General features: G+C 37.3%; 9 protein-coding genes across 11 annotated transcripts; 6 read left to right on the forward strand and 3 right to left on the reverse strand.

Moving 5' to 3' along the window:
* Positions 1-41: 41 nt before the first annotated feature.
* LOC106655753 (tRNA-splicing ligase RtcB homolog) lies at positions 42-2,795 on the reverse strand. Its single transcript, XM_014376301.2, has 8 exons — positions 2,332-2,795; positions 2,044-2,239; positions 1,841-1,971; positions 1,648-1,774; positions 1,210-1,476; positions 826-1,136; positions 583-747; positions 42-500 (listed from the first exon to the last, which is right to left on the reverse strand). The coding sequence occupies exons 1-8, from the start codon at positions 2,425-2,427 to the stop codon at positions 273-275; spliced, it is 1,521 nt and encodes a 506-aa protein (XP_014231787.1). The 5' UTR covers positions 2,428-2,795; the 3' UTR covers positions 42-272.
* Positions 2,796-2,884: 89 nt separating this feature from the next.
* Positions 2,885-4,019, forward strand: LOC106655758. Its single transcript, XM_014376307.2, has 5 exons — positions 2,885-3,249; positions 3,318-3,439; positions 3,533-3,654; positions 3,739-3,812; positions 3,892-4,019. The coding sequence occupies exons 1-5, from the start codon at positions 3,135-3,137 to the stop codon at positions 4,011-4,013; spliced, it is 555 nt and encodes a 184-aa protein (XP_014231793.1). The 5' UTR covers positions 2,885-3,134; the 3' UTR covers positions 4,014-4,019.
* Positions 4,020-4,592: 573 nt separating this feature from the next.
* Positions 4,593-10,162, reverse strand: LOC106655756 (RNA-binding protein 48). Of its 2 annotated transcripts, none has more exons than XM_023461894.1 (5): positions 10,053-10,162; positions 9,890-9,963; positions 9,198-9,809; positions 4,759-5,231; positions 4,593-4,684 (listed from the first exon to the last, which is right to left on the reverse strand). In XM_023461894.1, the coding sequence occupies exons 2-3, from the start codon at positions 9,961-9,963 to the stop codon at positions 9,239-9,241; spliced, it is 645 nt and encodes a 214-aa protein (XP_023317662.1). In that variant the 5' UTR covers positions 10,053-10,162; the 3' UTR covers positions 4,593-4,684; positions 4,759-5,231; positions 9,198-9,238. The 2 variants fall into 2 exon arrangements, with proteins under 2 accessions (XP_023317662.1, XP_014231792.1); XM_014376306.2 differs by having other exon boundaries at positions 9,182-9,809.
* On the forward strand, positions 5,223-7,133 carry LOC106655755. Of its 2 annotated transcripts, XM_014376304.2 has the most exons (6): positions 5,223-5,404; positions 5,487-5,599; positions 5,677-5,870; positions 5,950-6,328; positions 6,399-6,781; positions 6,843-7,133. In XM_014376304.2, the coding sequence occupies exons 2-6, from the start codon at positions 5,493-5,495 to the stop codon at positions 6,902-6,904; spliced, it is 1,125 nt and encodes a 374-aa protein (XP_014231790.1). In that variant the 5' UTR covers positions 5,223-5,404; positions 5,487-5,492; the 3' UTR covers positions 6,905-7,133. The 2 variants fall into 2 exon arrangements, with proteins under 2 accessions (XP_014231790.1, XP_014231791.1); XM_014376305.2 differs by lacking the exon at positions 5,223-5,404 and having other exon boundaries at positions 5,510-5,582.
* On the forward strand, positions 7,352-9,091 carry LOC106655754. The gene is made up of 5 exons (XM_014376302.2): positions 7,352-7,765; positions 7,832-8,070; positions 8,133-8,499; positions 8,579-8,958; positions 9,030-9,091. Exons 1-5 carry the CDS (start codon positions 7,608-7,610, stop codon positions 9,089-9,091), a joined length of 1,206 nt encoding a protein of 401 aa, XP_014231788.1. The 5' UTR covers positions 7,352-7,607.
* An 87-nt stretch (positions 10,163-10,249) lies between the features above and the next one.
* On the forward strand, positions 10,250-11,491 carry LOC106655712 (NADH dehydrogenase [ubiquinone] 1 beta subcomplex subunit 11, mitochondrial). The gene has a single exon (XM_014376234.2). The coding sequence runs from the start codon at positions 10,377-10,379 to the stop codon at positions 10,896-10,898; it is 522 nt and encodes a 173-aa protein (XP_014231720.1). The 5' UTR covers positions 10,250-10,376; the 3' UTR covers positions 10,899-11,491.
* Positions 11,492-11,893: 402 nt separating this feature from the next.
* LOC106655744 (Golgi reassembly-stacking protein 2) lies at positions 11,894-14,396 on the reverse strand. The gene is made up of 7 exons (XM_014376289.2): positions 14,069-14,396; positions 13,862-13,942; positions 13,574-13,777; positions 13,270-13,487; positions 13,101-13,182; positions 12,498-13,014; positions 11,894-12,420 (listed from the first exon to the last, which is right to left on the reverse strand). Exons 1-7 carry the CDS (start codon positions 14,129-14,131, stop codon positions 12,119-12,121), a joined length of 1,467 nt encoding a protein of 488 aa, XP_014231775.1. The 5' UTR covers positions 14,132-14,396; the 3' UTR covers positions 11,894-12,118.
* A 46-nt stretch (positions 14,397-14,442) lies between these two features.
* LOC106655743 (tRNA-dihydrouridine(16/17) synthase [NAD(P)(+)]-like) lies at positions 14,443-24,274 on the forward strand. The gene is made up of 8 exons (XM_014376288.2): positions 14,443-14,915; positions 22,192-22,633; positions 22,729-22,924; positions 23,024-23,272; positions 23,343-23,488; positions 23,557-23,654; positions 23,724-23,882; positions 23,948-24,274. The coding sequence occupies exons 2-8, from the start codon at positions 22,207-22,209 to the stop codon at positions 24,143-24,145; spliced, it is 1,473 nt and encodes a 490-aa protein (XP_014231774.1). The 5' UTR covers positions 14,443-14,915; positions 22,192-22,206; the 3' UTR covers positions 24,146-24,274.
* Positions 16,041-22,087, forward strand: LOC106655742. The gene is made up of 2 exons (XM_014376287.2): positions 16,041-16,513; positions 17,903-22,087. Exon 2 carries the CDS (start codon positions 18,098-18,100, stop codon positions 20,384-20,386), a length of 2,289 nt encoding a protein of 762 aa, XP_014231773.1. The 5' UTR covers positions 16,041-16,513; positions 17,903-18,097; the 3' UTR covers positions 20,387-22,087.
* Positions 24,275-24,276: the final 2 nt, after the last annotated feature.

A 24,276-nucleotide genomic window follows, 5' to 3' on the forward strand; every position in this document is an offset into this window, starting at 1 on the left:
AATGATAAATAATGAAATCAAAATTTTATTGTTAAGTTTTATGATCGTAATTTATTAAATTAAAAAAAATTAATACAATTATTTCGAATAATTGAAAATAACAATAATTATCACTACTCCAGTCTTGACTTTCTTCGTTACCTGGTTTTATTATCATACAATTAGATAATATTAACGATGTGACTTTCTTTGTTACATTATTTCATTATCGTACGATTAGACAATATAAACGATGTGATGTTTAGAGCTTAAGTAGTATGCTATAACTAGTCTTATCCTTTTATAACTGCGATTGGCCTCAATTTAATACATTTTTTCGAGATTCCAACGGCATCACACGTATTTACAACGTCGTCTACACTTTTATAAGATTCCGGTGCTTCCTCCATGACCAGTTTTGGAGAAGCAATTCTAATCGCAATACCCATCTTTTCCATTTTATCCAATACACCCTGATAATCTAAATTCCTTCTAGATTTAGCTCTAGACAATGACCGTCCCTTTGAGAAGAAAAAAGGATTTTACTTGATTTGAACAAATACTTACTAACATATGAGTAAAAATAATGTATAATGCACTTACTGCTCCATGGCATGTTGAACCAAATGTTTCATTCATTCCTACTTCCGTTCCGGTAAGAACGTAACTGCACGTGCCCATGGTACCGCCGATCAATACAGGCTGTCCAGTAAGTTGATAATCAACCGGAATTGACGGGTGGTGGGGCGGAAAAGCTCTCGTAGATCCCTGAATCAAACGGTTAAAATGAAAGGGTTAGAGACGTTACTGTGACGAAAATTTTAATGAAGTTTCAAATTTCCTTACCTTTCTGTGTACCAATAGAGTTTTTGGTCTTCCATCTACCATATGTTGTTCAACTTTGGCAACATTATGCGAAACATCGTAAATAACATGCATATCTAAATCATCAGGAGACATATTAAATTGTTTAGCAAATGCTTGACGAGTTAAAAATGTCATAGAACTTCGATTGACCCAAGCAAAATTTGCTGCAGCTGCCATTGATTTTAAATAATCTTGACCTTCTGACTGATTGATTGGAGCACATGCTAATTGTCTGTCATTTACTTCAATATTGTGTTTTTTCATAGCCTTTTCCATTGCTAGTAAGGCATCTAAAAAATAATTTTTTTTTAAATTAATGCATTTTGTCAAAATCATAATAAAATTAGCTTTTACACAACAGACCTGTAGCTACTTGATGTCCAAAACCTCTGCTTCCTGAGTGAATCATAATACAAACTTGGCCTTTGGCTTCAATTCCCATTTTGCTTGCTGCTGATTTGTTGAAGATTTCATCTACTACTTGAATTTCAGCATAATGATTACCTGCACCCAATGTGCCTAATTGTGGTAAACCCCGTTTTTTTGCTCTCATAGAAACTTTTGAAGGGTCTGCATCTAACATTCTACCATATTCTTCACAATGTTCTTTATCTTCCGCCCATACATATCCTAGAAAAGTTTTCAAAGAATTTATAGGAATCTTTAAAATTATATTTGTTTCTGTCAGGGTATATCATGATCAAAATGATTACACAATAATGTATTCTTAATTGTTCACTTTTTATAATTGAATTGATAATGAATAAGTGAGCAATGAAAAATCATCAGCATTATACAAACCTTCTCTAAGAGACCAGTCCATTCCCATTTCTAATGCTTCTTCTAAATCTCTAGCAGTCATCGGAATTATACCTTTGGAGCCAACACCTACTGGAATGTGGTCAAACATGCTCTGAGCTAGTTGTTCCTGCAAAATTACAAGCATTAATAAGATGACACGCTCCAAGTTCAATTTTCTTATAACAATACAGACTTTTACTGGCTGAACATCTTTTTCAAATAAATTTGTTCTTAAAAGTCTAACACCACAGTTGATATCAAAGCCTACTCCACCTGGTGATACTACAGCCTTTGGATCAGAAACATCGAATGCAGCCATATTACCTAAAATGTGGATTCAATTATACGTAAAATGTTTTCCTGTTTTGTCGGAAATAGTTTCAAATGTAAAATTACCAATTGCAAAGCCATATCCAGAGTGGATATCTGGCAAGCCAACGGATTTTCCAACTATTCCAGGAAGAGCAGCAACATTAGCAATTTGTTTCACTCCTGGCAAAAATCCTCCAACAGACCCAGGTCTGGTTGAGTTTCTTAATTCCTCTATTAATAATTTCTCCAAATTTTTATTGACATAAAAAACACCTTCAACCTACAAAAGTTTAACCAATGTTGTGCATAAATAATAAATTCCCTTCTTTAAGCTATTATTAATTGTTTTCGGTACAAAAAAATTAATTTAACCTTCATATTAGGTTGAAAACCTTTTTTAATTCGCCAACTATATTCGCTCGTTTTTTCTAAATAACCCATTTCTTCTTCAAACGTCCTTACAACCATTTTGAAATATTATTCGTAAAACAAACTAAATTACAAAAAAACTACAATTGTAATGTATTTTGATTACTTTTAATTTTTGCAAGTAACTGCAGAAGTGTCAAATCACCACCTAAATGCCGGCTAATCTGAGGTTAAGTTAAGTAGATAAAAAGGCTGAGACAACTCTTATTCTTATTGCGTTTATGCAAAGGAAAGGACTGCTTAGATCTCTTATATCAACAATTGGTAAGTATAAAAATTTACATGCAGAAAAATAAAACCACGCAAATTGTGAACATCGTTTGTCATGACTTCTTCCAAAAAGGAAGAGAGATTTAAAAAAAGTAAACAAACAACGAGTGTTTTATTTCTCGATGCAAACAACTTCAATGTTTTCTACAACAGAGCATGTGCACCAATCGAATGTCGTCAACTGTGATTGGTGTTTTGCCGCTCTCCTCTGTAACTGAATTGGCAGTAAAAACGGCGGTTTAAAGGTCCATTGAAGCGCACTTTGCGTTTGTTATTGATAGGTCTTGAAAACGACAACAATATTTTTTTGTGCACCAGTTATATGTTTTTCATAGGACTAATTTTATAAAAAGAGTGTAGTTTATAAATTGTGCCTTATATTTTGTCGTGAATAAATACCGCAGATGTGTTGAATTCGAATTCAAAGTAAATATTCGTTATTGTAACCTCGATCAGAATTCGAAATATTTTTGAAAATGGAAGAAATTTTGGCATTACCAGCAGTAAATGGCCCAGATGAAGTATTGGACATACTTAATAAGATTTCAAATACTCGTTTAGCAGATGAAAAGTTTTCTCACAAAGTTGAAGGTAAAAGAAATGAGCATGTTATGTTTTCTATTACTTAGAAATGATTCAAATTAAAATTTTTATTCTAGAATATGAATCCAAAATTTGTGAGATTTCTAAAGAAGTCAAAGCCTTAAAAAATGCTGTAGATTCAGAACAACAAGTCCTTGACAGCAAAATTGCAGAATTTGAAGATTACAATAATCTCCTTGTATGTGCATTATATATTTGAAATAATATCTTTCTGAATAATCAATTAGTTTTGTTCTGATTACTATTAATAAATAACAATTTTGAATTTTAGATGAATCTTAAAAGAGATCATGATATCAAGCAAGCAGAAGTAGATCTATTGTCACGCAAACGTAACAAACTAGAAAATGCTACATTAAGTGTAAAAGATCAACAATTGATCACTACTGGAAAGTATGAACTGATAATTTACAACTACATAATAAAATGTTTCAAGTTTGAGTACAATTTCTCAGATAATAACTTTTTAACTTTTAGACGCAAATTGGAACTTTATAAAAGCTTTACAGGTGTCAGATGGGACTACTCTTGTACAAACTCGATAGAAGGATGTATCCTTTTATTTAAATTAAATTTTTAATTTCATGTCATTATAGAAACAGAATATTTTTCTGACATAAATTTTTATAGTTATTACAAATAAAAAAGATTACATCAAAAAATTCTGCTTTAAGAATAATGAGGACTACAAGACTATTAGGGAGCAACTGTGGGAATATATAAGAGAATCTACTGACGGTTACAAGTGGTAATGATTTTAAAAAAAAGACTTAGTATTACGTATGTGAATGAAATAATAGTATATTCAAATTTGATTAAATTTATCAATTGCCACTTATTATTTTAATAAATCTACAATATTTTTATATTTTATATAATTTTTTATTATAAAATTAAAGTCCCTTCAAATTTAGTCCAAAAATCCTATTACTAATACCTTTAATATAATAATTTAGCATGGTTATTTTTACCTTTATAAAAATATTACTCTTTAGGAGTAATTTTTTTTTTTACTAAAGAAATAGTAAAATGTGATACGTAGAAAAAAAGAATAAAAAATACACCACCAGCTACTAAACCACTTAGTATAAAAAATATCACACAGCCCAGTAAAGATGCTCCAATTGTTATAATAGTTACTAAAATGAAAAAAAAAGATAACTTATATTTTGTCAGGATGATTTTAATTGGTAGAAACATGGAAACTCACCTTCGACTATCATAAAAGTTGTGAAAGCCATTGCCACATTGACAACAATAAAAACAGTGAACAATGCTAAGGGAACAAGCAAAGTTGAAGATATAACAATAAATAAGAATAACAGTAGTGGGTTGGACAGAGCATAATTCGTAAGGTAATTTAATTGTTCAACAATTTTATCTTTATCCAAAGCCCTTCTTCCTCTTTGTAGGATTTCAATACCTGCAGAAAGATGTTTAAAATTATTAAAATTCTGCAACATGATCTTAATAATAAAATTTTTCTCCTTATCCAACCTACACTGGTTTCTAATTAACTTCATATTTGTCTTAGATAATCTGTACGCTTTCGCGGAGTTCAAATATTATTCTTCTACTGTCTACACGTTGATAAGGTCGACCGATTCTACAGGTATTTTCATGACGAGCCAAGCATAACAGCAACTCATGTCGATGTTTAAACGTAAACAAAGAATGTGAAGGGTATCGAAGCTCATTATCATCCGTGATTTTCACTGTAACCTATCGAATTAAACATAGTGCAAATCTCGCAGCTCGATCTGCTCGATGGCCATGGCATAGAGTAAAACTTGAGTAAAAATCCGCATGATATGTTTGCGCCAGAGCGGAGTTTTCCGTGACTTGATTGTCGTCTGCTCAATCATTGTTCTATGTGGTGAGATGGTGATTCGTATTATAATACAGCACACATGAATTAAAGCAAGCTGTCGTGTGTCAGTGTAATAAGAATGACAGCGAACGTAAACTTGCTGAAAAAATAAATAGAGAACGAGAGATTGAAAAAAAACTATTGGTGACGTTTACGCAAAGTGTGATTCATATGGATTTTTGGATGTTTGAATTCTTATTTTTTTATTTCATTTTGAATATTTAATTAATTATACGTATTCATTTGTTTTGATCTGATCAAATGATTTGAAAGGTAAATGCAATAAGTATGTCCTTTAATAATTCAACCATATTAAATATATTTTTAAAAAATATAAATATTTTTTTTCATTTAGATAAACATGGCACAAAAAACGCTGGATGTTGAGTTAATTTTGTTTGATATCTTGGATGATATTTTTAAATACTTAAGTCTCAAAGATTTGTATCAGGTAGCATTAGTTTGCAAGTGAGGAACATTAAAAAATTATTAACTACAAAAATTAAGTTCAGTATTAATGTGAAACACAATATTTTCATGAATAGATCCTGGAACGATACAGCAAGTAAAGAAATAGCAAGACGGAGTGATATTGAAAATTTCATTTTACCAATAGCAAGAACTAAAGACAATAGTCAATTAAGTATGTGCCATTTAACTGATGCAGTAAGATCATTCCCAAGATTGGTACTATTATTTTCTGATGGAAAAAGTCCACCTTGTGATGATATTGAAGACAGTAAGTAGTAGCAACAATAATTTTATAAAAATAAAGTTAAGTACAGATTTATAAAAAATTAATATTTATATTTTGGCAGTTTGTGTTTATCAATGCAAGTGTATGGAACGAAAAACTAATTTCATAAACATTGCTTCACAAGGAGTTGCTGTCAATGACACTCAAATTGTGGGTCAAGATAATGTCGAAGTTGGAATTACAATACCTTATCCTAATAAAATCAATAAATTGAAAATAAATTATTTTCTTCCGGATGATGAAGTATTATTAATTCATAAAGCACAAAATTCTCTAGAATCATATGTTAAAGATGCTTACAGAGACTTGGTTACTTCTGAAGAGGACCATAACTGTTTTATATTCTTTTATTCCCAAAGTTGCTTATATACTGAACATTATCAAAGAAACTCATATATTAGAAAATTTACTGCAGATTTATTAACATGTATAAAGCAAAGGTATTTTATCATGAAAGATATTAGCTTAAAATTAATTTATGATATCAAAATTAATCTCGATCTTTTTTAGGCATTCTGTCAAAACTTTTACTTTATGGGGAGGAGAAATATCAACTATCATTACAGATTTTTGTGGACGGGACGGTATACTTGCATCTTCAGCTTTCTACTTAAGATTATCTGGACCAGGAGTTAAATCTTGGTCCCTTGTGATTGATTCAAATGCACCAAATTCAGAAGTTAAAACTAGATTTGAAGATTTAAAAAAGCAACTATCTGTAAATCGTACAACAATGGCTCTTGCTATGGTGCCTTCTAAGCAAAAAGAACCTTTTGAACAACTAATTTCAAAGGTTTCAATGTTTAGAACTACTTTTCCAGGTATTCCATTAACAACTATTTTTACTGGTGAAGAGTTTTTTCAAATTGGTTTTAATTCAACAAATACTGAAGGTAAGAATCAAAAATGTTTTCTCTTTTTTAATCAATCTTACTTAATGAAAAATTATTCTAGACCCTGATCCAGTTTTGGAGCACGAGAATTCTTATTCATTTTTAATATTTACAACTAAATAAATCTTGAAACAATGAAAAATATTTTAATAATAGCACCATTGAAGACAAGATGTTTTGAATTCATCATTCCAACAACTTAAATTTTATCTTCTAAAATATATATTTCAGATGCTGTGTATTATAATATAATTATATTTTTACAATTGATTCCTTTAATAAAATTTTTAAACTATTGTCCATTTTTGATCAAACGAAACATAATTGAATGCTGTATGTATTGAATAAGTAAAAATCATATTTTAATAAAAATCTATGAAAAAAAATTCTCGAAAAATTTGGCAACATTTCAGTTTTAAAGCACAGACTATATTTCAATAGTGTGACTTTAAAATTATTGCACTCTAGTTTATAATAATAGATTATAGCAATATATAGTTGTATGTTTATACGTCATATTCCTTAATTTAAACTCAATGATTGACTCAATGCTTGTAATAGTTAGTGATTTTCTCATACCACCAGTAATTGTGAAAGTTTTGTAAGGACAAGCTTAATTTCGCGGCTTTTAAAAACAAATAACTCTGTTAATTAGACGAGAAAGTCTTTTTAGTTACATAATTCTTAAGAAGATCAAGGTTAATTTATAATTAGTTATTTTAAAGTTTATTTTTTTACCGTAATGTCAAATTCAAAAATCGTTAATTTTCATCAACTTGTATTTTAAATCCAAAACATATCAAATTACACAAATTCATAGAAAAAAATGAGTACCAGCACAGAGGATAATCCACAATTGTTTCAAAGTGATAAAAAAAATAAAAAACTAAGTTTATGCACAGAAGGTATATTATATGATGTTTTGGACAAAATTTTTTCAAGTTTAAGCCTCAAAGATTTGCACCGAGCCGCAGCGGTTTGCAAGTAATTATTTGACTATACGTCTCATTTTATGGTAATTGATAATCATTATAAATAAAATTATTCAAGATCTTGGCAGTATGTTGCTACCAAGGAAATGTCGAAGAGAAATGACATTCAAAGTTTAATATTACCGATAATATCGGAAAATACTCAAGTTGGAAGCAACGATGAAGACGACAACGAGTTCAAAGAGGCCAAATACTTGCAAAATAGTTGGCATATTAGCGATTCACTCCGATCGTTTCCCCGCCTCCTACTATGTTTTTCTGATGGTGACAGCAATTCTACGCAAACCTCCGAAGATTGTAAAATTTTCATTTGTTGTATGATGTAATATAAAAATTTAAAATTAATTATAACTTTTCAGTTTATCATCATTATCATCAACGATTAAAGCAACATTGCACTTGTTTGGCAGTATTTGAAACTTTGTGGATTTCTATGGACGAAACGGAAATCATGGGAAAAACTAATTTAGGAGTCGGAATTAGTTTTCCGTGTACATCAAAATTGAAAATTAATTTGTTCAGTCCAGATGATCATGACATGATGCATTTTGGATCTGACAATTTACTGCAAAAACTGGCTATAAGAGCAGCCAATACTATCATTAATAATGGTCAAGAACATAATTGTATTATATTTTTAAGTAATCAAACTGAAGCATTTGAATATATTGAAGCTTCGTACAATAGATTGTTCCTCTTTGAATTTATGAGATGTCTAAGATTTAAGTAATGAACTGAAACTTATGAATTATACATCTAATAGAAAAAACTAATATAACAATTATTTATTTATGGAATTTCGCAGATGTAAGCCTGGTACTTTCTCCTTGTGGGGTGGCGAAGTATTAGATATGACAACAGATATTTGTGATATTGACAGAAAATGTTTAGCATGGTCTGTAGCTTTGGGAATATCTGGAACTGCTATGAAGTCTTGGTCTATTGTCTTGAAGTCTAATTTATCTACTTTAGATGCTCATAATAATCTGATTGTTTGGAAAAATGAGATAACACTAAATAGAAACACAATAGCTTTGGCTATGGTGCCATCAAATGAATATGAAAACTCTGAACAAAGAATTGAAAAAATTAAAATATTTAGAAAAGTTTTTCCTGATATATCATTAACAACTCTTTACAATAAAGAAGAATTTATACAAATAGGTTTAAATTCTTTAAGCACTGGTAATAATTTACAAAAATACTATTTCAATTTTATTTGGATTTAATTGAAATTTAATTTTAATATTTTTCAGATCCGAATCAAATGTTAGAACATAAGAACTCATTGGTATTTTTAATTATAAGTACAAAATAATTCTATTATGTTATTTTGTTAAATAAATTAAAATTATTTTAAAAAATAATTATTTTAACATGAAAATTATTTACAAAATTTACATCTTACCTCCAAGTTAACTTACAGTTTGCAAAATATACTCTCAAATAATGAAAAATACTTTGATCACACAATTTCATCCAACTCTGTCGGTTCTGTTACTTTCTTGGGGTCTGGAGTAGGATCGTTACGAAGTCTTTCCAATCTCTTTGTTATGTCCCTTTGCCTTTGGAGGAGCTTTTGTTTTGTTTCAGTAATACTCTCATACTCAGGGGCATAGAAAACATGTAATGCACCTCCAAAAAAATTAAATCCATCCATTAACCGTTTGGCATGTCTAGCACTTTGTATTGTACTATAGTGTACATGATAAGCTTCGCTAAAATCTTCACATGGATAATCTGGTAAGACTATAATTTTTTTTATCGTTCCATATACAGCAAATTTAACAGCTAGTTCTTCTAGAAGATTGATTTTTGGTACTCCATTCACTATCAAGTGTTGTGATTCATCATTTACTGTGTATACTTTGACAGCTGTAAATTTTTTTCCTTGTCTGTATGGAGGCCTTTGATGACAAGGTCCTTGATGAACATGATGTTTAGGAATATTTAACTCTGAATCGTGTTTTCTTTTTTTCTTGGGTATTTTATTAGATTTATTACCATCCTCATCTTCGCTATCATCTTCACCATCTCTAGCTCAGAAAAATGGAAATACAATTTAAAGATTTGAAAATCAGGTATGGAAGAATTTGCTAAATAAAAATATTCTTACGATATTTCAAACTTGTCTCTTTTTCCAAACAGTTTTGTTTTGAAAGCTGAAACTTTTTCTGTATCAAATGACATCTGCACAACAAAAATAAAATTATTTCTAATTATCAACTGTCGTTTTTGATAAATGACTGCGCAATAAATTACATACGTAGTTTCATTACCTTTTACATTAAATCGGCAGAGCTTTTCTTAAATTAATAGATCCAACCAATAATCCAGATAACATTGAAAACGATCGAATAGCTGCTTACTGTCAGCCTAAAATGTTACAATGTATACGAATTTCGACGTGATTGGAAACAACTTTGCGCGCGCACCCGGTCCAGACGACGCGCATGTGTGCCTCTTCTTTCTCGTTTGTCCACTTATCAGGCCTTCACTGAGCCAAACGCAGAAGTTTATTTCATAACAACTATACTTTTTTCGAACCAAAGTGCAGATCTCGTGAATCAGTTATCGTTTTTAATTACAACAAAAAACAACAAATGATGGCTGGCCTCGTGCGATTGAAGGGCATGCAAAATCTCGTCGGGCGTTTGGCCTCGACGTCAAAACTGTCCGTTGTGAACAGCAATCATGCAGCAGCGTGTAGCAGTAGACTTCTAACCCTCAGACGTGCCGTCGGTACGTCGGGCTCGTCAAAAGCTGGAAATGTCGCCGAGAAAGCACAAGTCTGCCCGACCCCCGGCACTGCTTCGAAGATACGCCAACCTAAAGAGGAAATTTGGGTGTCTTATGGTTACTGTAAAGAAGATAAATGGCTCGACAGGCATCAGATGCATATGACAATGTTCGTATCTATCTGTATATTGACCTGTGGTGGTGCATTTCTGCTTGCATACCTGCCCGATTTCAAAATGAAGGATTGGGCTTTGAGAGAAGCTTACCTCAGGCTTCGGGATCGCGAAGCTCGAGGTTTGCCACCTATTGATTGCAATATTGTTGATCCTGCTTTAGTTAAACTGCCAACCGATGAAGAGCTTGGTGATGCAGAAATCATCATTTAAATAGTGCTTGCTACTTTTATCAGTGCACAGCTTATAACATAGGATGAAGCCTTCACCTACTCAATATCTATGGTTGCTGTCAGACTATGTTATTATGTATATCGTTGAAGATTTTTATGTAAGAAACAAATGAGTCTTATGCCTGATTTCTCATGGCTGTGGCTTGGAATCCTTGTGATGCCACAAAAAAGTGAATTAAAATTTAGTGTAATGCTGATGAGAATGTTGCTAATGTTAGAAGATTATCAAATGTATCTGTAAATGTAGAGAAATTAACATTCTTTTTCATCTCAAATACTATCGAAACTAATCAAGTTTCAACATTTTAGTTCATTGTAATTGCTATTGTTTCTAAAATGATATATGTAACAAAGACTTGTATAAAACAATGAGAAAATATATTTCTTTGAAATAAGGTAAAACAATTTTTCAAATTTTTGAACCAATTTGAATGGAATTTTTACTATGTTTTGAATGAAATTCAAATAAATAATGTAATTATAATCTGTAAAAACTAATGGCAGAATAAAAGGAACCCATTTGTGCATCAAATTCACTTTGTACAAACAATAAAAACTTATTACAAAACTATACAATCAATTGATGGTCAATTTTTTTTGTTATTGTAAGAAAATTTGTATTGCATGAAAATGGAACACAATGGGCATGTCAATTATAGTTAACATATTTCGTTTATTAAAGATCATTTTATTCTAAAACAAGTTATATTTTATGAAATTTTAAAACTGAAATTTCAAAGATTATGGTATCAATTAATTACATGATTAGAATAATTATTGTTTTTGATTAAAATTTTTTATGTTTATTCAAACAAATAATAAAAGATTATATCAATATAGATATTACGTATAAATAAATATAATCATTAATAAAACACCCCAGTGATACACAAATTATAATAATTATAATTATATACTTTCAATTTTTTTAGCCTGTGGTTGAATTACAAAGATTAATGCTCAATAAACAATAGATAGCATGTAATAATTTAATTGAAAATGGTTAATTGCAAAATGCTCTTATAAAACTTCTCCAGTTTCAAAGATTCTCAATATCATATACACTCATTTTCACATTATAAGAAAATATTTACAATTGTATTAAAGCATAATTTCTATACTGTGTTTTCCTTCTTCATCTCAAATAGATGTCATTTGAAGAAGTAGTAAACAACATTTGCTTTACTTATTCATACTTATTCATTGACTTGCTGGCTGTGCATAAAAAGCCGGATTTTGAGGTACAGATGCACTAACGGTGATCGGCGGCATTCCAGGTAATGAAATTGGTGTTGTAACAACATGTGATTGTTGCTGCGATTGTTGATGAACTTCATAGCTCGGCATTGAAATATTGGTAGGAGTTGAAGATTGATAGTTCATAATTGGACTAAAAGTAGTTACTGATGGTGAAGATGTATTAGTAGAAAATGATGATAGAGGAGGAGTCATTGGCATTCCTGGAATGGTTGGCATATTTGGAAAATCAACTGGTTCTATTGCTGAAAAAATATTATTTAAATTATAATATTGATAATATATACTTGTGAAAATAAGAATGAAATTCAATTTGACGTACTGGAAGGATAATTAAAATTAGGCAGAGTCGATGGTTGTTGTTGTTGATGCTGCTGGTGTTGCGAGTGTGGTTCCATTCCTACAGAAGGTTGTTGGACAGGGGGTAACACAGAAAATTGTGATGCACCAATTGGAGATTGTTGCGGATTATACATTGGTACACTAGTATTCATTCCAGTCATCAGTTGTTGTGAAGTATGCATTGGCATTGAAGGTACTTGCGGTGGAGAGTACATGGGCAATGATGCTCCTGACATACTTGCCGGTATTACATTAGAATCTGAGTGAGGAATATTAGGTATTTGAGGCGAAATGGGAGTAGTTGCAGACTGCGTAACAGAAATAGCTTCTTTTGTTTTGGTAGACTCATTAACAGAGAGATCATTCGAAGGGATAGAATAATTTGGTAAATTCAGTTGCTGTGGTACGTTTGGAGCCTGTACATTTGGGGTCTGTACATTTGGTGCTAATTTAGAAGTAGTTGCACTAACATTTGGTGTAGTACCTTGTGGAGTACTCTAAAATAATTAAAATGATTTATTGAAAATTATTAATACATTTAAATTCTTTTTCGTGTATGATAATAAGTTCTAAAATTTCTTACCAGTGGGACATTATGCGTTTTATGATCAGAATTTCTTATTGGTATTCTATGCAAATAACCATATCCAATTCCACAACCAAGACTGAAAAGAAAATATGTGTTTGCTTATTTACTATTACATTTCAAAAGTTTATTTTTAAAATATATTATTCAATATTTAATTACAGACCTTCCTTCTCCACCCCATTGATTATTTGGAGTGATTACTACTTCTCTGCAAGCATCATCATCTGTATTGTAAATATATAATTTAAGTGGTCGAGATTCATGTGATTCTATTAAGGAAAATAAATCTTCAGTTTCATGCAGAATTGAGTCTGCACCAATGATATAATCATTAAACGGTTTGAGACCAGCCAATTCTGCAGGTGAATTTGGATGAACTTCCTATAGAAAATTTCACAATATGTTACGATAATTATGCAGTCTGGACATATTATAAAAGTAAATATTGGATAGATTGAAAAACGTACCAAAACATGCCAAACATTTTCATTTGCACCTTCAAAAGAGCAAAATCTTATACTAACACCAAGGAGACCTTGTCCACCCCATGTCATGCTAGGCACAATAGTAGTTTGTCTCACATTTTGAGTTTTACTACTATAAACAGTAATAGTCAATTCTTTGTCGATACCAGCTTTCAATAATTCTTTTAGCGTATCATTATCTTGATCCTAAGCACAAAACATATGACATGTTATGCAAAGCACTTTTGCACAGGAAAAAATGAACAGGTGGCAATCATATGTCAAACTTACTAGTCTGGTAGTTCCGATGCAGACGATAAAATCGAAGAAAGCCTCAAGACCAGCTTTTTGTCCTGGTGAATTCTCTTGTACCTAAGTTAATTAGGAAGCAAATAGAAAGTGTGAAAAGAGACATGAGTGAATTATTTGACAGGCGCAATCATCGATATGTTACAGCGATGAATATTTATAAAGAACATAAAATAGTGTAATCTTTACCCGGAGGATGTGATAGCCCTCGGTGCCTCCACCGGGTATCTCGACACTCTGCGAACCTCCCATGCTGCTTGTATCGCTAAAGTTCCAGGCGATTCAGCCGTAAAATTATTATTAACCAGCAGCAGCGAAAACAATTAAAATTGCCGTTCGCGGCCTGGCAGCATCGGGGGTTATGGAAGTCTTCCGTAAATACACAGCAGCAGTTGGCGACTGCACCACTCCTGCATATATACACGGTTGACGTTGATTATTTTGATACGTAAAAATTACGTGGCACTGGCAGCCTATAGGTATATACGCCAAGACTGCTGCTGCTGCGGTCTGTGCGCTAAACCATTCAACTGCCGAGCTGAGTAGTAGAGTGCTGCCGAGCTGTCATGCGTGTGCTGCGCGGGTGTATCATCATCGCTCCAATTCAGACGAACGGAAAATGAAAACGAAGCCTCGATCGAAACCCAACCAGATCATGTTGAGAATTTTACGATATTTTTCGCGCACCGCGTTTACGTTGAACTATTTTGACCGGGGGAAATCGGTCGAACGTGCGACGATTTCAACGATAAACAAAATAATTTTCTGAATTTGTGCATTTTAAAAATTTCCTCCATATGCGCTACTCGCACACGCGCACATGGCGCAACGATCGCACTCGTGACGCTTTTTACCGTGTGATATCCCATCTAACTTGGAGACACGTGTAGTCCTACTACTTCTCGTATCGCAGAAGGCTGGTCCGCTGCAGTTGTTGTCATTTGTTGATATCGTGCTGTGTATATACAACGTCGCTCGGCCCAATTATTTTATCATTTCGTCTTCGATCCAGTGCTGATTCGTTCCTGAATTTTCGGTGAGTGCTATTACAAATTTTTATCGAACCAAAGATAATAAATTTCAGTGGCATCGTAAGTTGCACAGAGTGTGTGTTCGACGTGAAATTTTTGTGAAAGTCGGTGCATGAGTGCTATGAAAGGTTAATGATCTCCGTTGACATCGGTGCATAAAAGTTTAAAAAAAAGTTTGAAGTACGCGTCTGTTTCTTTCAAATGCTACTTGTGAAAATTCGCCGTCCGAATAAAATATTTTCCTTGATATTTTATTCAATTTATGAGATAGAATTTTTATAACCTAATAAACATAACAATTATCAGAGTTCGTAATAAATGGAAATGTAGCAATGTATATGGAGAGATAAGCTGAACCTGTTGAATATTACAGTACGAATTTTTAAATTATTTTTTTAGAATTTATTTAGATAAATATAGATAATTAACTTTTTTGTCAATTTGTTTATACCGTATTTCAAAAACAAATGATGAATGCTTGACGAATTTTTTAAGCATTAAAGTCCTTTATTCACATTGTTACTATTAAATTGACGATTTGAATTTGAATTTAAAAAATTGAGTTGATTTATCAATTTGATACTCCTGTTTGATTTACTGAAATTTTCAGTCAATCGTCGCAGGAATCGTTATTGAAATTTAACCATATGAGTTATATTCATCAAGTATGAACGACTCAGTCGCTTGTTCTGAATATTATGAAATTATACAATTTAAAAATATTGTTGAAAATGCCTTGAATAATGTTTGGATGATTAAGCGAGAAAATAGTAATAAGTTGAATTATTTTTCACGTGCAAAATGTTTCTCTATTTAAACCGATGCCTCTTACATTGTAAAAATCGTCCTGACGTTTTTCTCCCCCCTCTCATGTATCGATCCTCATGCTCTTTTTGCTGCTATACGTATACGCACGGCATTCACGATTAGGCAGTGCAGCAGACCTGTATACTGGTTTCAATTTTACTGCTAGGTTTTATGCACATATACAGTGGAAAGATCGCGCAAAAGCTCGCGCTCGCGCATCAGAGTCATAGGCATATAGCGTGTGTCTCGCCTTGCTCTCCGCATTACAGCCAAAGCTGAGGCATATACCGCAGCAGTGGTGCAGTTGTCGAACGGCTGCGCGAGGGGCGGCGGGCACGAGACGTCGTCGCGTCGCAAGCTCGCCACACTCGTTTGGATCGTAAACAAAACTCCGCGATTCATCCCGCGTAGCTCTCCCCGTCCACGTATACATAATGCCAAATTGAATTTACGTACGTCTCGGGACGATCGGAGGCGCGTCGTCGTATACGATATTACGTACCCGATGTAAACGCGTTGCCATGCGATTCGAGTCGCCGCCGCCGCCGCCGTTTCTTACTCCTGCCTATATGATATCGATTCGCGAGCTTTAACACGACGATGATAACGTTTGTTGTTGTCGCGTATCGTCGATAATCGTCTCTCCCAACCGAGGACGACGAAGACGATGCCCACAGCCGCCAGAACTTGGCCGTCGGCTCAGCATCGCGCCACTTATACTCGTCCACTATCGTCGCTCGTCTGAAAAGCAGAAACGACTCGCTGGATGTGAGCTGCAGCAATCGAATCATCCCAGGTAAGTACACGTTTTTCACTTATGAATCGTTCATCTTTGTCAGCATCAACGAGAGAAACAGGGCTTTTGCCTCGATGTAACGCGATTTTCTTACACCGTTGAATCAATGTTGAAAATAAAGCTTTGGGGGAATGGCTTGTAAAATTCGAGCCACATAATGATGAGCGACGTATTATAGGCCTGTGCACTAGGAATCGAAAGTAGAATAAGTCACATACGCGGAGAGACGCGCGCGCGTTTAGTTTCATCGATTGCGTCCAGCACACCTCATGTATATCGCAAAGCTGCACATGTATAAGGCGCGCGACATCCTATAGAGCGCCTACATTCCACCTGTCCATATTTAACGCACATTTTCCCTACGTAAATGTGTAGGTGTCGGACGATTCAATATGTACGAGTGTATAAATGCACTGGTGAGCTGCAGGCCTGTACAGTATGCATTGTTTATTGCGCTTTATTGCTATTATTAAAAGCTTTTGTTCTTATTCGAGATGCTTCGTCTTCTCTCTTTTTTTGGTTTATTATTTTGCCCCGTGGCCTCGACTTATTCACGCTTCAAGAGGATATCCTTTTTTTATTTATTTTTTAACTTTATTTTCGTATACAATAATAAAAGATTTTGCGATTCTTCTGTTGTCTTATCTGTAGAGGTTGAGCGTGTTGCGCATAGCATTAGCAATAGTAAGGAAACGCGTCACGAGTACAGTGCAGGTGCGAATAAAACAGCCAACTTATGAGGCTTTCGTGTCGCTGGGCGCTTTGTTTGCTGTCTCGCTCTCTCTCCCTCTCGCGAGCTTTCAGCGGCGGTGGCGTCAAAAGCTCTCCTCGACGCAACACAATATCAAGTGCAAAGATCAACGTACCGCAAAGCGATCGCATGTACAAGTGCCTTTCATTCGATTATATAAGCACACTAGACGATGACGCGAGTGAGTCAGCTGTCTCTCGAGAGCTATTCTGGCAATTGGAAAATTCACGGCTCACATGTTTTATCGCTCGTAATGTACACGAGGATCGGTGATAGATTTGACGCGTACTACGTATCGGGTCGCGTGCCGCTTTAGCACGCGCACAGACACCGACGAAGACGTTGGCAATTATATCACACGTGCACGCGAATTATCATAAATATAATCGCAGGATCCACTCGACGGACGGTGATTTATTTATATCATAAACAGTATTCGAATATCGTATAAGCCGATCGAAGAACGAATTATTCTTAGCTGTCATATCGCGGCGGAAAAAATCGAAAGCTCCGGATAAAAATAAGCCATTGTTTCTTCCTTTTTTTTCTCGTTGCATACGCTGAACAATCGCGCGTGGTTTACATAATACGAGCTCCGAGCTCCGAGCTTGTTTCTGACACAGCTTTTGTTTTTGCAGATCTCGGCGATACACGAAACCAAGAGCTACGTCCCAGTGATATTGTAGGCGTTCGACGAGACGCTAATATACTATATACCCCAGCATAAGAGAAGGCCAGGAAAATCCGACGAAGGGTCGAACGGTAGCGACCGGTGCGGAGGCCTACGTCAACAATAACAACGGCAAAAATTATGTCCCGTAACTGGTTGCGGTATGCGTTGCGACCGCCGCAGCAGCAGCCAAAGTCCGAAGACGAAGCAGCAGCAGCAGCAGAAGCCGGACGAGGAAAGAGCGAGCGCAGCAGCAGCTACTACGGGAAAAACGAGTCGCTGGAAATTGTCGCGTTACTGCGCTTTGCAAGAGCCACCGGGCCAGACGCCCCCCGAGCAGCGTCGCTCGCGTCGCCTTCACGGCCTCCAGCTACCGCTGCACCCGCTCCAGCTGGTCGGCTGGCTCGTGCTGGCCGGCATCGCCGCGGGCACCTTCGGCTGCGTCCTGCCCCCGCTGAACTCGCAGCTGCGCCCGGTCTGCTTGGCTGCGGTCACGGCGAGTCTGCTGGTGCACGGCGTCGCGCACTTGACGGCTCTGCTGCTGGACCCCGCGGAGGCCGAGGTGCGCCGCCAGCCGCCCTCCCAGCTGGTGCCCGAGTTCGATCGTACGCGGCACTCGCACGTGATCGAGAACGGCCGCTGCCACCTGTGCAACATCGACGCCACGAGTGAGCGCACCAAGCACTGCTCGGTCTGCAACAAGTGCGTGGCCAGATTCGACCATCACTGCAAGTGGCTCAACAATTGCGTGGGCGCGCGCAACTATCCGGCCTTCATAGTCTGCCTCGTCTCGGCGATAATCGGCGCCCTCTGCGTGCTCGGCCTGTCGATCGGCGAGCTCGCCCTGGTCCGCCTCGAGTCGTCGTCTCACTCATCCTCGTCGCTCGTCATGGACAACAACGCCAACTCGAACGCGAGCCTGCCCCTGAGTCTGCCTCTGCCCGGCACCGGCTCCCTCATCGTCATATCGATCGTCGGCGTGCTGGCCGCCGTAGCGGCGGTCCTCCTCATACACCTCTGCTTCTTTCACGGCTACATCGCCTGTCTCGGCCTCACGACCTACGAGTACGTGCGCAGCAAGCATCAGCAGCAGCCCAAGCCCAAGTCGAGCAAGGGAGGAGCCACGGCCGAGATCGAGCGAGTGACGGGTCGACGCGAGCGACTCTTCGACTGTTTCCAGCGAGACTCGAATTTCTGCTCGAGGGACAGGCGTCCTCGGCGAGACGTGCGCTACCACTTTTGCGAGAACGTCGACGAGGACGACGAGGAGGAGCTCCGAGGCCAGACCGGCGACGTCCAGAACATATACATCTGCTCGAGCACCACGAGCACCACCACGACCGCCCAAATCAATCAGCAGAGCAGCAACGGCGGCAACAGCAGCATAGCCACCACCATGATACACAACAGTGGCGGGGCCGGCGACGCGGCTGCCGGTGGCGCGGACAAGCAGCAGCGCAGAAACTTTCATCTCTACTTTTCCTACGACTCGCAGTCGAACGCGACGTCGATCGAGGTGTCGCAGGCGACCGTCAACGGCGATGGTCAGCAGCAGCAGCTGCAACAGCAAACGATCAGGAGGACGCCGCTGGCCGAGCTCAAGCCGTCGACTCCGTCGCCCGTGTCCTGCTGCTTCTCCATCATCGGCTCCAACAGTCTCGAGAGGGCCAAGGAGAGAAAATTGAAACAGCAGCAGCAGCGTCTGACCGACGCCGGCGGCAGCAGCAGCAGCAGCGCTAACGGCCTCGAGAACGAGAAAAATTTGCATCCCCGCTCGTGCACGACCATGCGACGAATTCAGTCGTTTTTCCGCCAGAGGCTGAGAAAGAGTCCCAGGCAGCAGAGAGCCATCATCAACGCGGCCGTTGCCGCGGAGATCGCCGCCTCCGCACGGACGGGCAGCGCGCGCCGCAACAAGATCAATCCCGTGAGAGCCGTCGAGCCGAAAGTCAGCTCGTGCAACGGCGTCGACGACGCCAGCGAGAACGGCAGCGGCGACGAGCAGCACTCGCGCAAGCTCGTGGAGAGCAGCGGCGTCAGGTCGATCTCGGTCGAGCCTCGCTCCTCCCTGCGCGAGAGCAACGGCTTCCCGATTCTGCAAGAGCTGCAGGAGCTGCAGTACCCGGTGCCGACGAGACTGCCGCCTCTGGCGCTGCCCGCGAGGCATCGCTCGGAGCAGCTGGTCTTCGCCGAGCCTGGCTTGACCGTTCAACAACACCAGGGGGTGTCGTCGGACGGAGGACAGTCGACGATCCAACCAAAACCGGCCAACCTGCGAGTGAGACGCAGCTCCCTCGTGGCCCATCACAAGAGGCCGAGATTCAAGGTCGGACCGCACTTGATGGCGCACCAGTCGGCCCAGCTGTCGCCCATACCCGAGTCCGAGCTGTCAAAACCGGCCTCGCCGTCCTTCGCCAGTCGATTCGCTTTCCCACCCTTGAACAGTGCATAAATATGACATATGTGTATTTGTAATGTCTCAGTGCGGAAGGGTGTTGGCTTGGTATATGTCATACGAACGTTTTCTATACTGAAACAACCATAAAATTTATCAAAATATAGCGTGTCTTTCTGTCATTACGTCGTAGGTTTTGAATTGCGTGAACATTTTTTTAGAGCCGAGTAACATTTTTAGCGAAAAAAGACTGTAAATATTACGAGGGAATAATCCTTTTTTTTGTAATAACAAACTGTTAGCTGTGTCCATCGAGCATTTGGATGAATTTACAATTATAAATATCTTAACGAGGGCGAATATATAGACGAATAACGAAGAATTAATTAGTGTACGTAAATCGACCTCCTGATCGATTGACCCGTGTGCCAATTATTCAAACACCGTAATATCGAATTAATAATTGTAATAACTTTTTCTCTTTTTTAGTAACGATTTTTACGCGAAAATAATCTACAACGCTTAACAAAAACACCATTTAATATTATACGACGGAAGGAAAAAGCACACGTTTGCACTGTAGAGCATTGTGAAATGCTGCACTGCTTGATATAGATATTAGCTAAAAATTGACGCGGTTTTTCTCATATACAATATTACAATAAATCGTAAAATGATTCAACTCCGTTGTTATATTGAGATGCAAATTAAAATTTTAACCTTACACATGACATCGTCAACTCGCAACGCGAATGGTGACGATTATTTTTTTATATGTACGATAGATAACGATGGCATTACTAGTATAAAAATTATCAAGGGCTATGTGCACGCGAGATATTTAGACAATTTTTTTTACAAAAATAATTGTTATGAGCACGCGTAGCATCTGCTGCAGCATATAGGCATGCGAGTCAAGCCGCAACTCGGAAAAATAATGGTATTCAATTATATTATAGTGAACTTTGCACCAAGTCTTATATACTTTTATAATAGTTTTTAGAGACTCGATTAATTACTAGGAGAATTTATATATAAATTACGTCATAAACGTATACGCTTATTGTAAAGAAAAAAATTGAATCGTGCGTTATTTCCAAACGAAAATAATTCATGCGAAGGCCTTCGTAGATCATGTGATAAATACAACGTTTTTAAACTCTAAATATCATATAATATATGATTAATCAATCATATTTGAGTTTTTTTGAAATACGAAAAAAGTCTGTCTCTGTTTAATCATCGACACAATCACTTGGCATATATTATTATTATATTATTATACACGTGTATACGTTGAATATATTCAATGGCGAAAATGTTTAAATTTAAGACTCTATTTTGAATATGTATTGGTCTATCGTTGAAATTAATTTTTAATGAATAACTTTCATTTTTAAAAGTGAAAATATTTAATGTGTAACTGTAATGTGTTGATAATCTTACGATTATTTGCTTTATCAATTCACTTATTGAAATGGTATTGTTCCTGAGACTGAGCCCTTTTCTTTTTTAGAAAATGTTTCTATGATACTCGTTATTGTGACAATTTAGTACCTCATTCATGGAAAATGTACATACAAATTTAAAAAGTTTTTGAAATTATAATCTTTAATGACAAATCAAATATCCCTTGTGTAATAGTGATGCATGATTAAAATTTTCAATTGATTATATCCATTTGTACACAACTTCGTAATTTTTTCAGTCTTAAGATATAACAAGACACAATAAACTTTTTCTTGGCGAACAATTGAATTGAACTGTTTGTCACTTATTACGGCATCCCCTATATATCATAATATAATCCAAGTATATCATAATTATCCAAGGCAAAAACTCATTTACTTCTCCATTCACAGACATATCATACAACAATGACAATGGGATCGGCCGAACAAATGGAAACGACGAGCAGCAACGAGGACGGGAAAAACGTCTGGCGCGACGTTTTTGGCTCGCCGCGATTCGTCGTGGCACCGATGGTCGACGCGAGCGAGCTGGCCTGGCGCCTGCTGAGCCGACGACACGGCGCCGAGCTCTGCTTCACGCCCATGCTCCATTCCACGATCTTCTGCCGCGACGCGAACTATAGAGCCGCGGGCCTGGCCTCCAGCCCCGAGGATCGGCCGCTCGTCGTGCAGTTCTGCGGCAACGATCCGGACACCCTGCTGAAGGCGGCCCTGCTCGCCGAGCCCTACTGCGACGCCGTCGACCTCAACATCGGCTGTCCCCAGGCCATTGCCAAACGCGGCCATTACGGCGCCTACTTGCAGGACGATTGGGAGCTCTTGACAAAGATCGGTAAGGATAAAAGTTGTTTGTACCCTTAACGCTTCGACAGTATGAGTGTTGTTGATTGATTAATAATTATTATTCGTGCATTTGAATTTTTTCAGTCTCAACCGTTAGCAAAGGAATGCACAAACCTTTCACCTGCAAACTTCGCGTATTCCCCGAGATGGAAAAAACCATCAGGTACGCGAAAACACTAGAAGCTGCGGGCGCCAGCATGCTGACCGTGCATGGTCGCACGAGAGAGCAGAAGGGCCCGATGACCGGCATCGCGTCCTGGGAACACATCAAAGCCATCAAGTACGATTTTCGAATTTTTCATCTTTACGGCAACGACGATGAATACATTTTTAAACCGATCAATAATACGTCTTCTTTTTTCTGCCGTCACCCGTACAGAGAAGCCGTAAAGATACCCGTATTGGCCAACGGCAACATACAGGTCGCGCAGGACGTCGAGCGATGCATCGAGGAGACCGGCGTGGAAGGCGTCATGACGGCCGAGGGCAATCTGTCGAATCCGTTTCTGTTCGAGGGCGTCTATCCGCCCTGCTGGGAGCCCGCCGACGAGTATCTCGACTTGGTCGAGCGCTACACGGCGCCAGCCTCTTATATTCGAGGCCACTTGTTCAAAATGTGCCACAGCGTGTAAGTTTCAGCTCTTTACTTTCTTACGTTAGATGTAGATCTGAGAATTTAATTTGTGGTTTGTTCAAAGGTTTCTTTTGCCAGAAAATGCCGATGTGCGATCCATTTTAGCCCAGAACTCGACCATGGAATCGTTCCGGACGGTGGTGAGAGAGATCAAAAATAGGTATCAACCCTATCACGAGGGTAAAGTAGTATGGAGAGGAGCAAAAGAAGGTTCGTTAATATTCACCTGTCTAAAATCTTTACGTGTAATTTTTATCAATCAATTATTTACATTTCAGATTACAATTTGACGCTGCCACCTTGGTTGTGCCAACCACACGTTCGTGACAGTCCCGAGGAGCACGTGAATAAAGTCGAGTCGAAGAAAGTCGAGCTGGTAAGTTCGTGGATAACTTTTCGTAGCTAACGAAAGTTTTGTAAATTACCTATACGTTTTATGACGCAGGAAAATGCCCCGAAGAAACGCGATTACAAGGACGAGGATGGTAATGAGATATCTCGTAAGCACATGAAAAAGTTGCGTAGAATAGGTCGTCGGCCAAATAGACCAGAAGTGCATACAAAACGCGGTGACAATCTCTGTAAAAGCTGCCCTAATCCTCTGGTGAGTATTTTTGAAACTCAATAAAAAAAAATAAAAATTTTACTAATGATATAACAACATTTTAGGGATCCAAGTGCGAATACAAACTTTGCCGACAGTGCTGTCGTAACAAATGCTATAGCAACAATTTGGATTGCCCTGGGCACAGAAATATGACGAAAACGAGACGGAAAATGGCAATAGAGTTTGCTGCACAAAGAAGTAATGCAGAAAATACAGAGAAAAGCGTCGATATGGTTGAAAATACGAATACTGCTAGCTAATATTTTGTTAACTCTTGAATATATTTGTACATAATGTTCACTATCATGTTATAGTTATATTTTTTGAATATTGAAAGATGATTTATATAATGTCTATATAAAAGAATAACGCTTGTTTAAACTTAAAAAGT

Source organism: Trichogramma pretiosum, unplaced genomic scaffold (genome assembly GCF_000599845.2).
Source record: "Trichogramma pretiosum strain Unisexual culture from Peru unplaced genomic scaffold, Tpre_2.0 scaffold64, whole genome shotgun sequence".
Taxonomy (NCBI): domain Eukaryota; kingdom Metazoa; phylum Arthropoda; class Insecta; order Hymenoptera; family Trichogrammatidae; genus Trichogramma; species Trichogramma pretiosum.

Excerpts from the sequence above, each read along its gene's own strand:
- LOC106655753 (XM_014376301.2), bottom strand. The coding sequence starts at position 2,427 with ATGGTTGTAAGGACGTTTGAAGAAGAAATGGGTTATTTAGAAAAAACG. Across the intron at positions 1,972-2,043 it reads TGGATATGGCTTTGCAATTG|GTAATATGGCTGCATTCGAT; the intron begins GTAATTTTACAT and ends TCCACATTTTAG. Across the intron at positions 1,775-1,840 it reads AAGATGTTCAGCCAGTAAAA|GAACAACTAGCTCAGAGCAT; the intron begins GTCTGTATTGTT and ends GTAATTTTGCAG.
- LOC106655758 (XM_014376307.2), top strand. The coding sequence starts at position 3,135 with ATGGAAGAAATTTTGGCATTACCAGCAGTAAATGGCCCAGATGAAGTA. Across the intron at positions 3,655-3,738 it reads CAATTGATCACTACTGGAAA|ACGCAAATTGGAACTTTATA; the intron begins GTATGAACTGAT and ends TTTAACTTTTAG. Across the intron at positions 3,813-3,891 it reads TACAAACTCGATAGAAGGAT|TTATTACAAATAAAAAAGAT; the intron begins GTATCCTTTTAT and ends AAATTTTTATAG.
- LOC106655755 (XM_014376304.2), top strand. The coding sequence starts at position 5,493 with ATGGCACAAAAAACGCTGGATGTTGAGTTAATTTTGTTTGATATCTTG. Across the intron at positions 6,329-6,398 it reads TTAACATGTATAAAGCAAAG|GCATTCTGTCAAAACTTTTA; the intron begins GTATTTTATCAT and ends GATCTTTTTTAG. Across the intron at positions 6,782-6,842 it reads TAATTCAACAAATACTGAAG|ACCCTGATCCAGTTTTGGAG; the intron begins GTAAGAATCAAA and ends AAATTATTCTAG.
- LOC106655754 (XM_014376302.2), top strand. The coding sequence starts at position 7,608 with ATGAGTACCAGCACAGAGGATAATCCACAATTGTTTCAAAGTGATAAA. Across the intron at positions 8,071-8,132 it reads TACGCAAACCTCCGAAGATT|TTTATCATCATTATCATCAA; the intron begins GTAAAATTTTCA and ends ATAACTTTTCAG. Across the intron at positions 8,959-9,029 it reads TTTAAATTCTTTAAGCACTG|ATCCGAATCAAATGTTAGAA; the intron begins GTAATAATTTAC and ends AATATTTTTCAG.
- LOC106655756 (XM_023461894.1), bottom strand. The coding sequence starts at position 9,963 with ATGTCATTTGATACAGAAAAAGTTTCAGCTTTCAAAACAAAACTGTTT. Across the intron at positions 9,810-9,889 it reads AGAGACAAGTTTGAAATATC|AGATGGTGAAGATGATAGCG; the intron begins GTAAGAATATTT and ends TTTCTGAGCTAG.
- LOC106655712 (XM_014376234.2), top strand. The coding sequence starts at position 10,377 with ATGATGGCTGGCCTCGTGCGATTGAAGGGCATGCAAAATCTCGTCGGG.
- LOC106655744 (XM_014376289.2), bottom strand. The coding sequence starts at position 14,131 with ATGGGAGGTTCGCAGAGTGTCGAGATACCCGGTGGAGGCACCGAGGGC. Across the intron at positions 13,183-13,269 it reads CAATGGGGTGGAGAAGGAAG|TCTTGGTTGTGGAATTGGAT; the intron begins GTCTGTAATTAA and ends TTTTCTTTTCAG. Across the intron at positions 12,421-12,497 it reads TAATTTTAATTATCCTTCCA|CAATAGAACCAGTTGATTTT; the intron begins GTACGTCAAATT and ends ATATTTTTTCAG.
- LOC106655742 (XM_014376287.2), top strand. The coding sequence starts at position 18,098 with ATGCGTTGCGACCGCCGCAGCAGCAGCCAAAGTCCGAAGACGAAGCAG.
- LOC106655743 (XM_014376288.2), top strand. The coding sequence starts at position 22,207 with ATGACAATGGGATCGGCCGAACAAATGGAAACGACGAGCAGCAACGAG. Across the intron at positions 22,925-23,023 it reads GAACACATCAAAGCCATCAA|AGAAGCCGTAAAGATACCCG; the intron begins GTACGATTTTCG and ends TCACCCGTACAG. Across the intron at positions 23,489-23,556 it reads ATGGAGAGGAGCAAAAGAAG|ATTACAATTTGACGCTGCCA; the intron begins GTTCGTTAATAT and ends TTTACATTTCAG.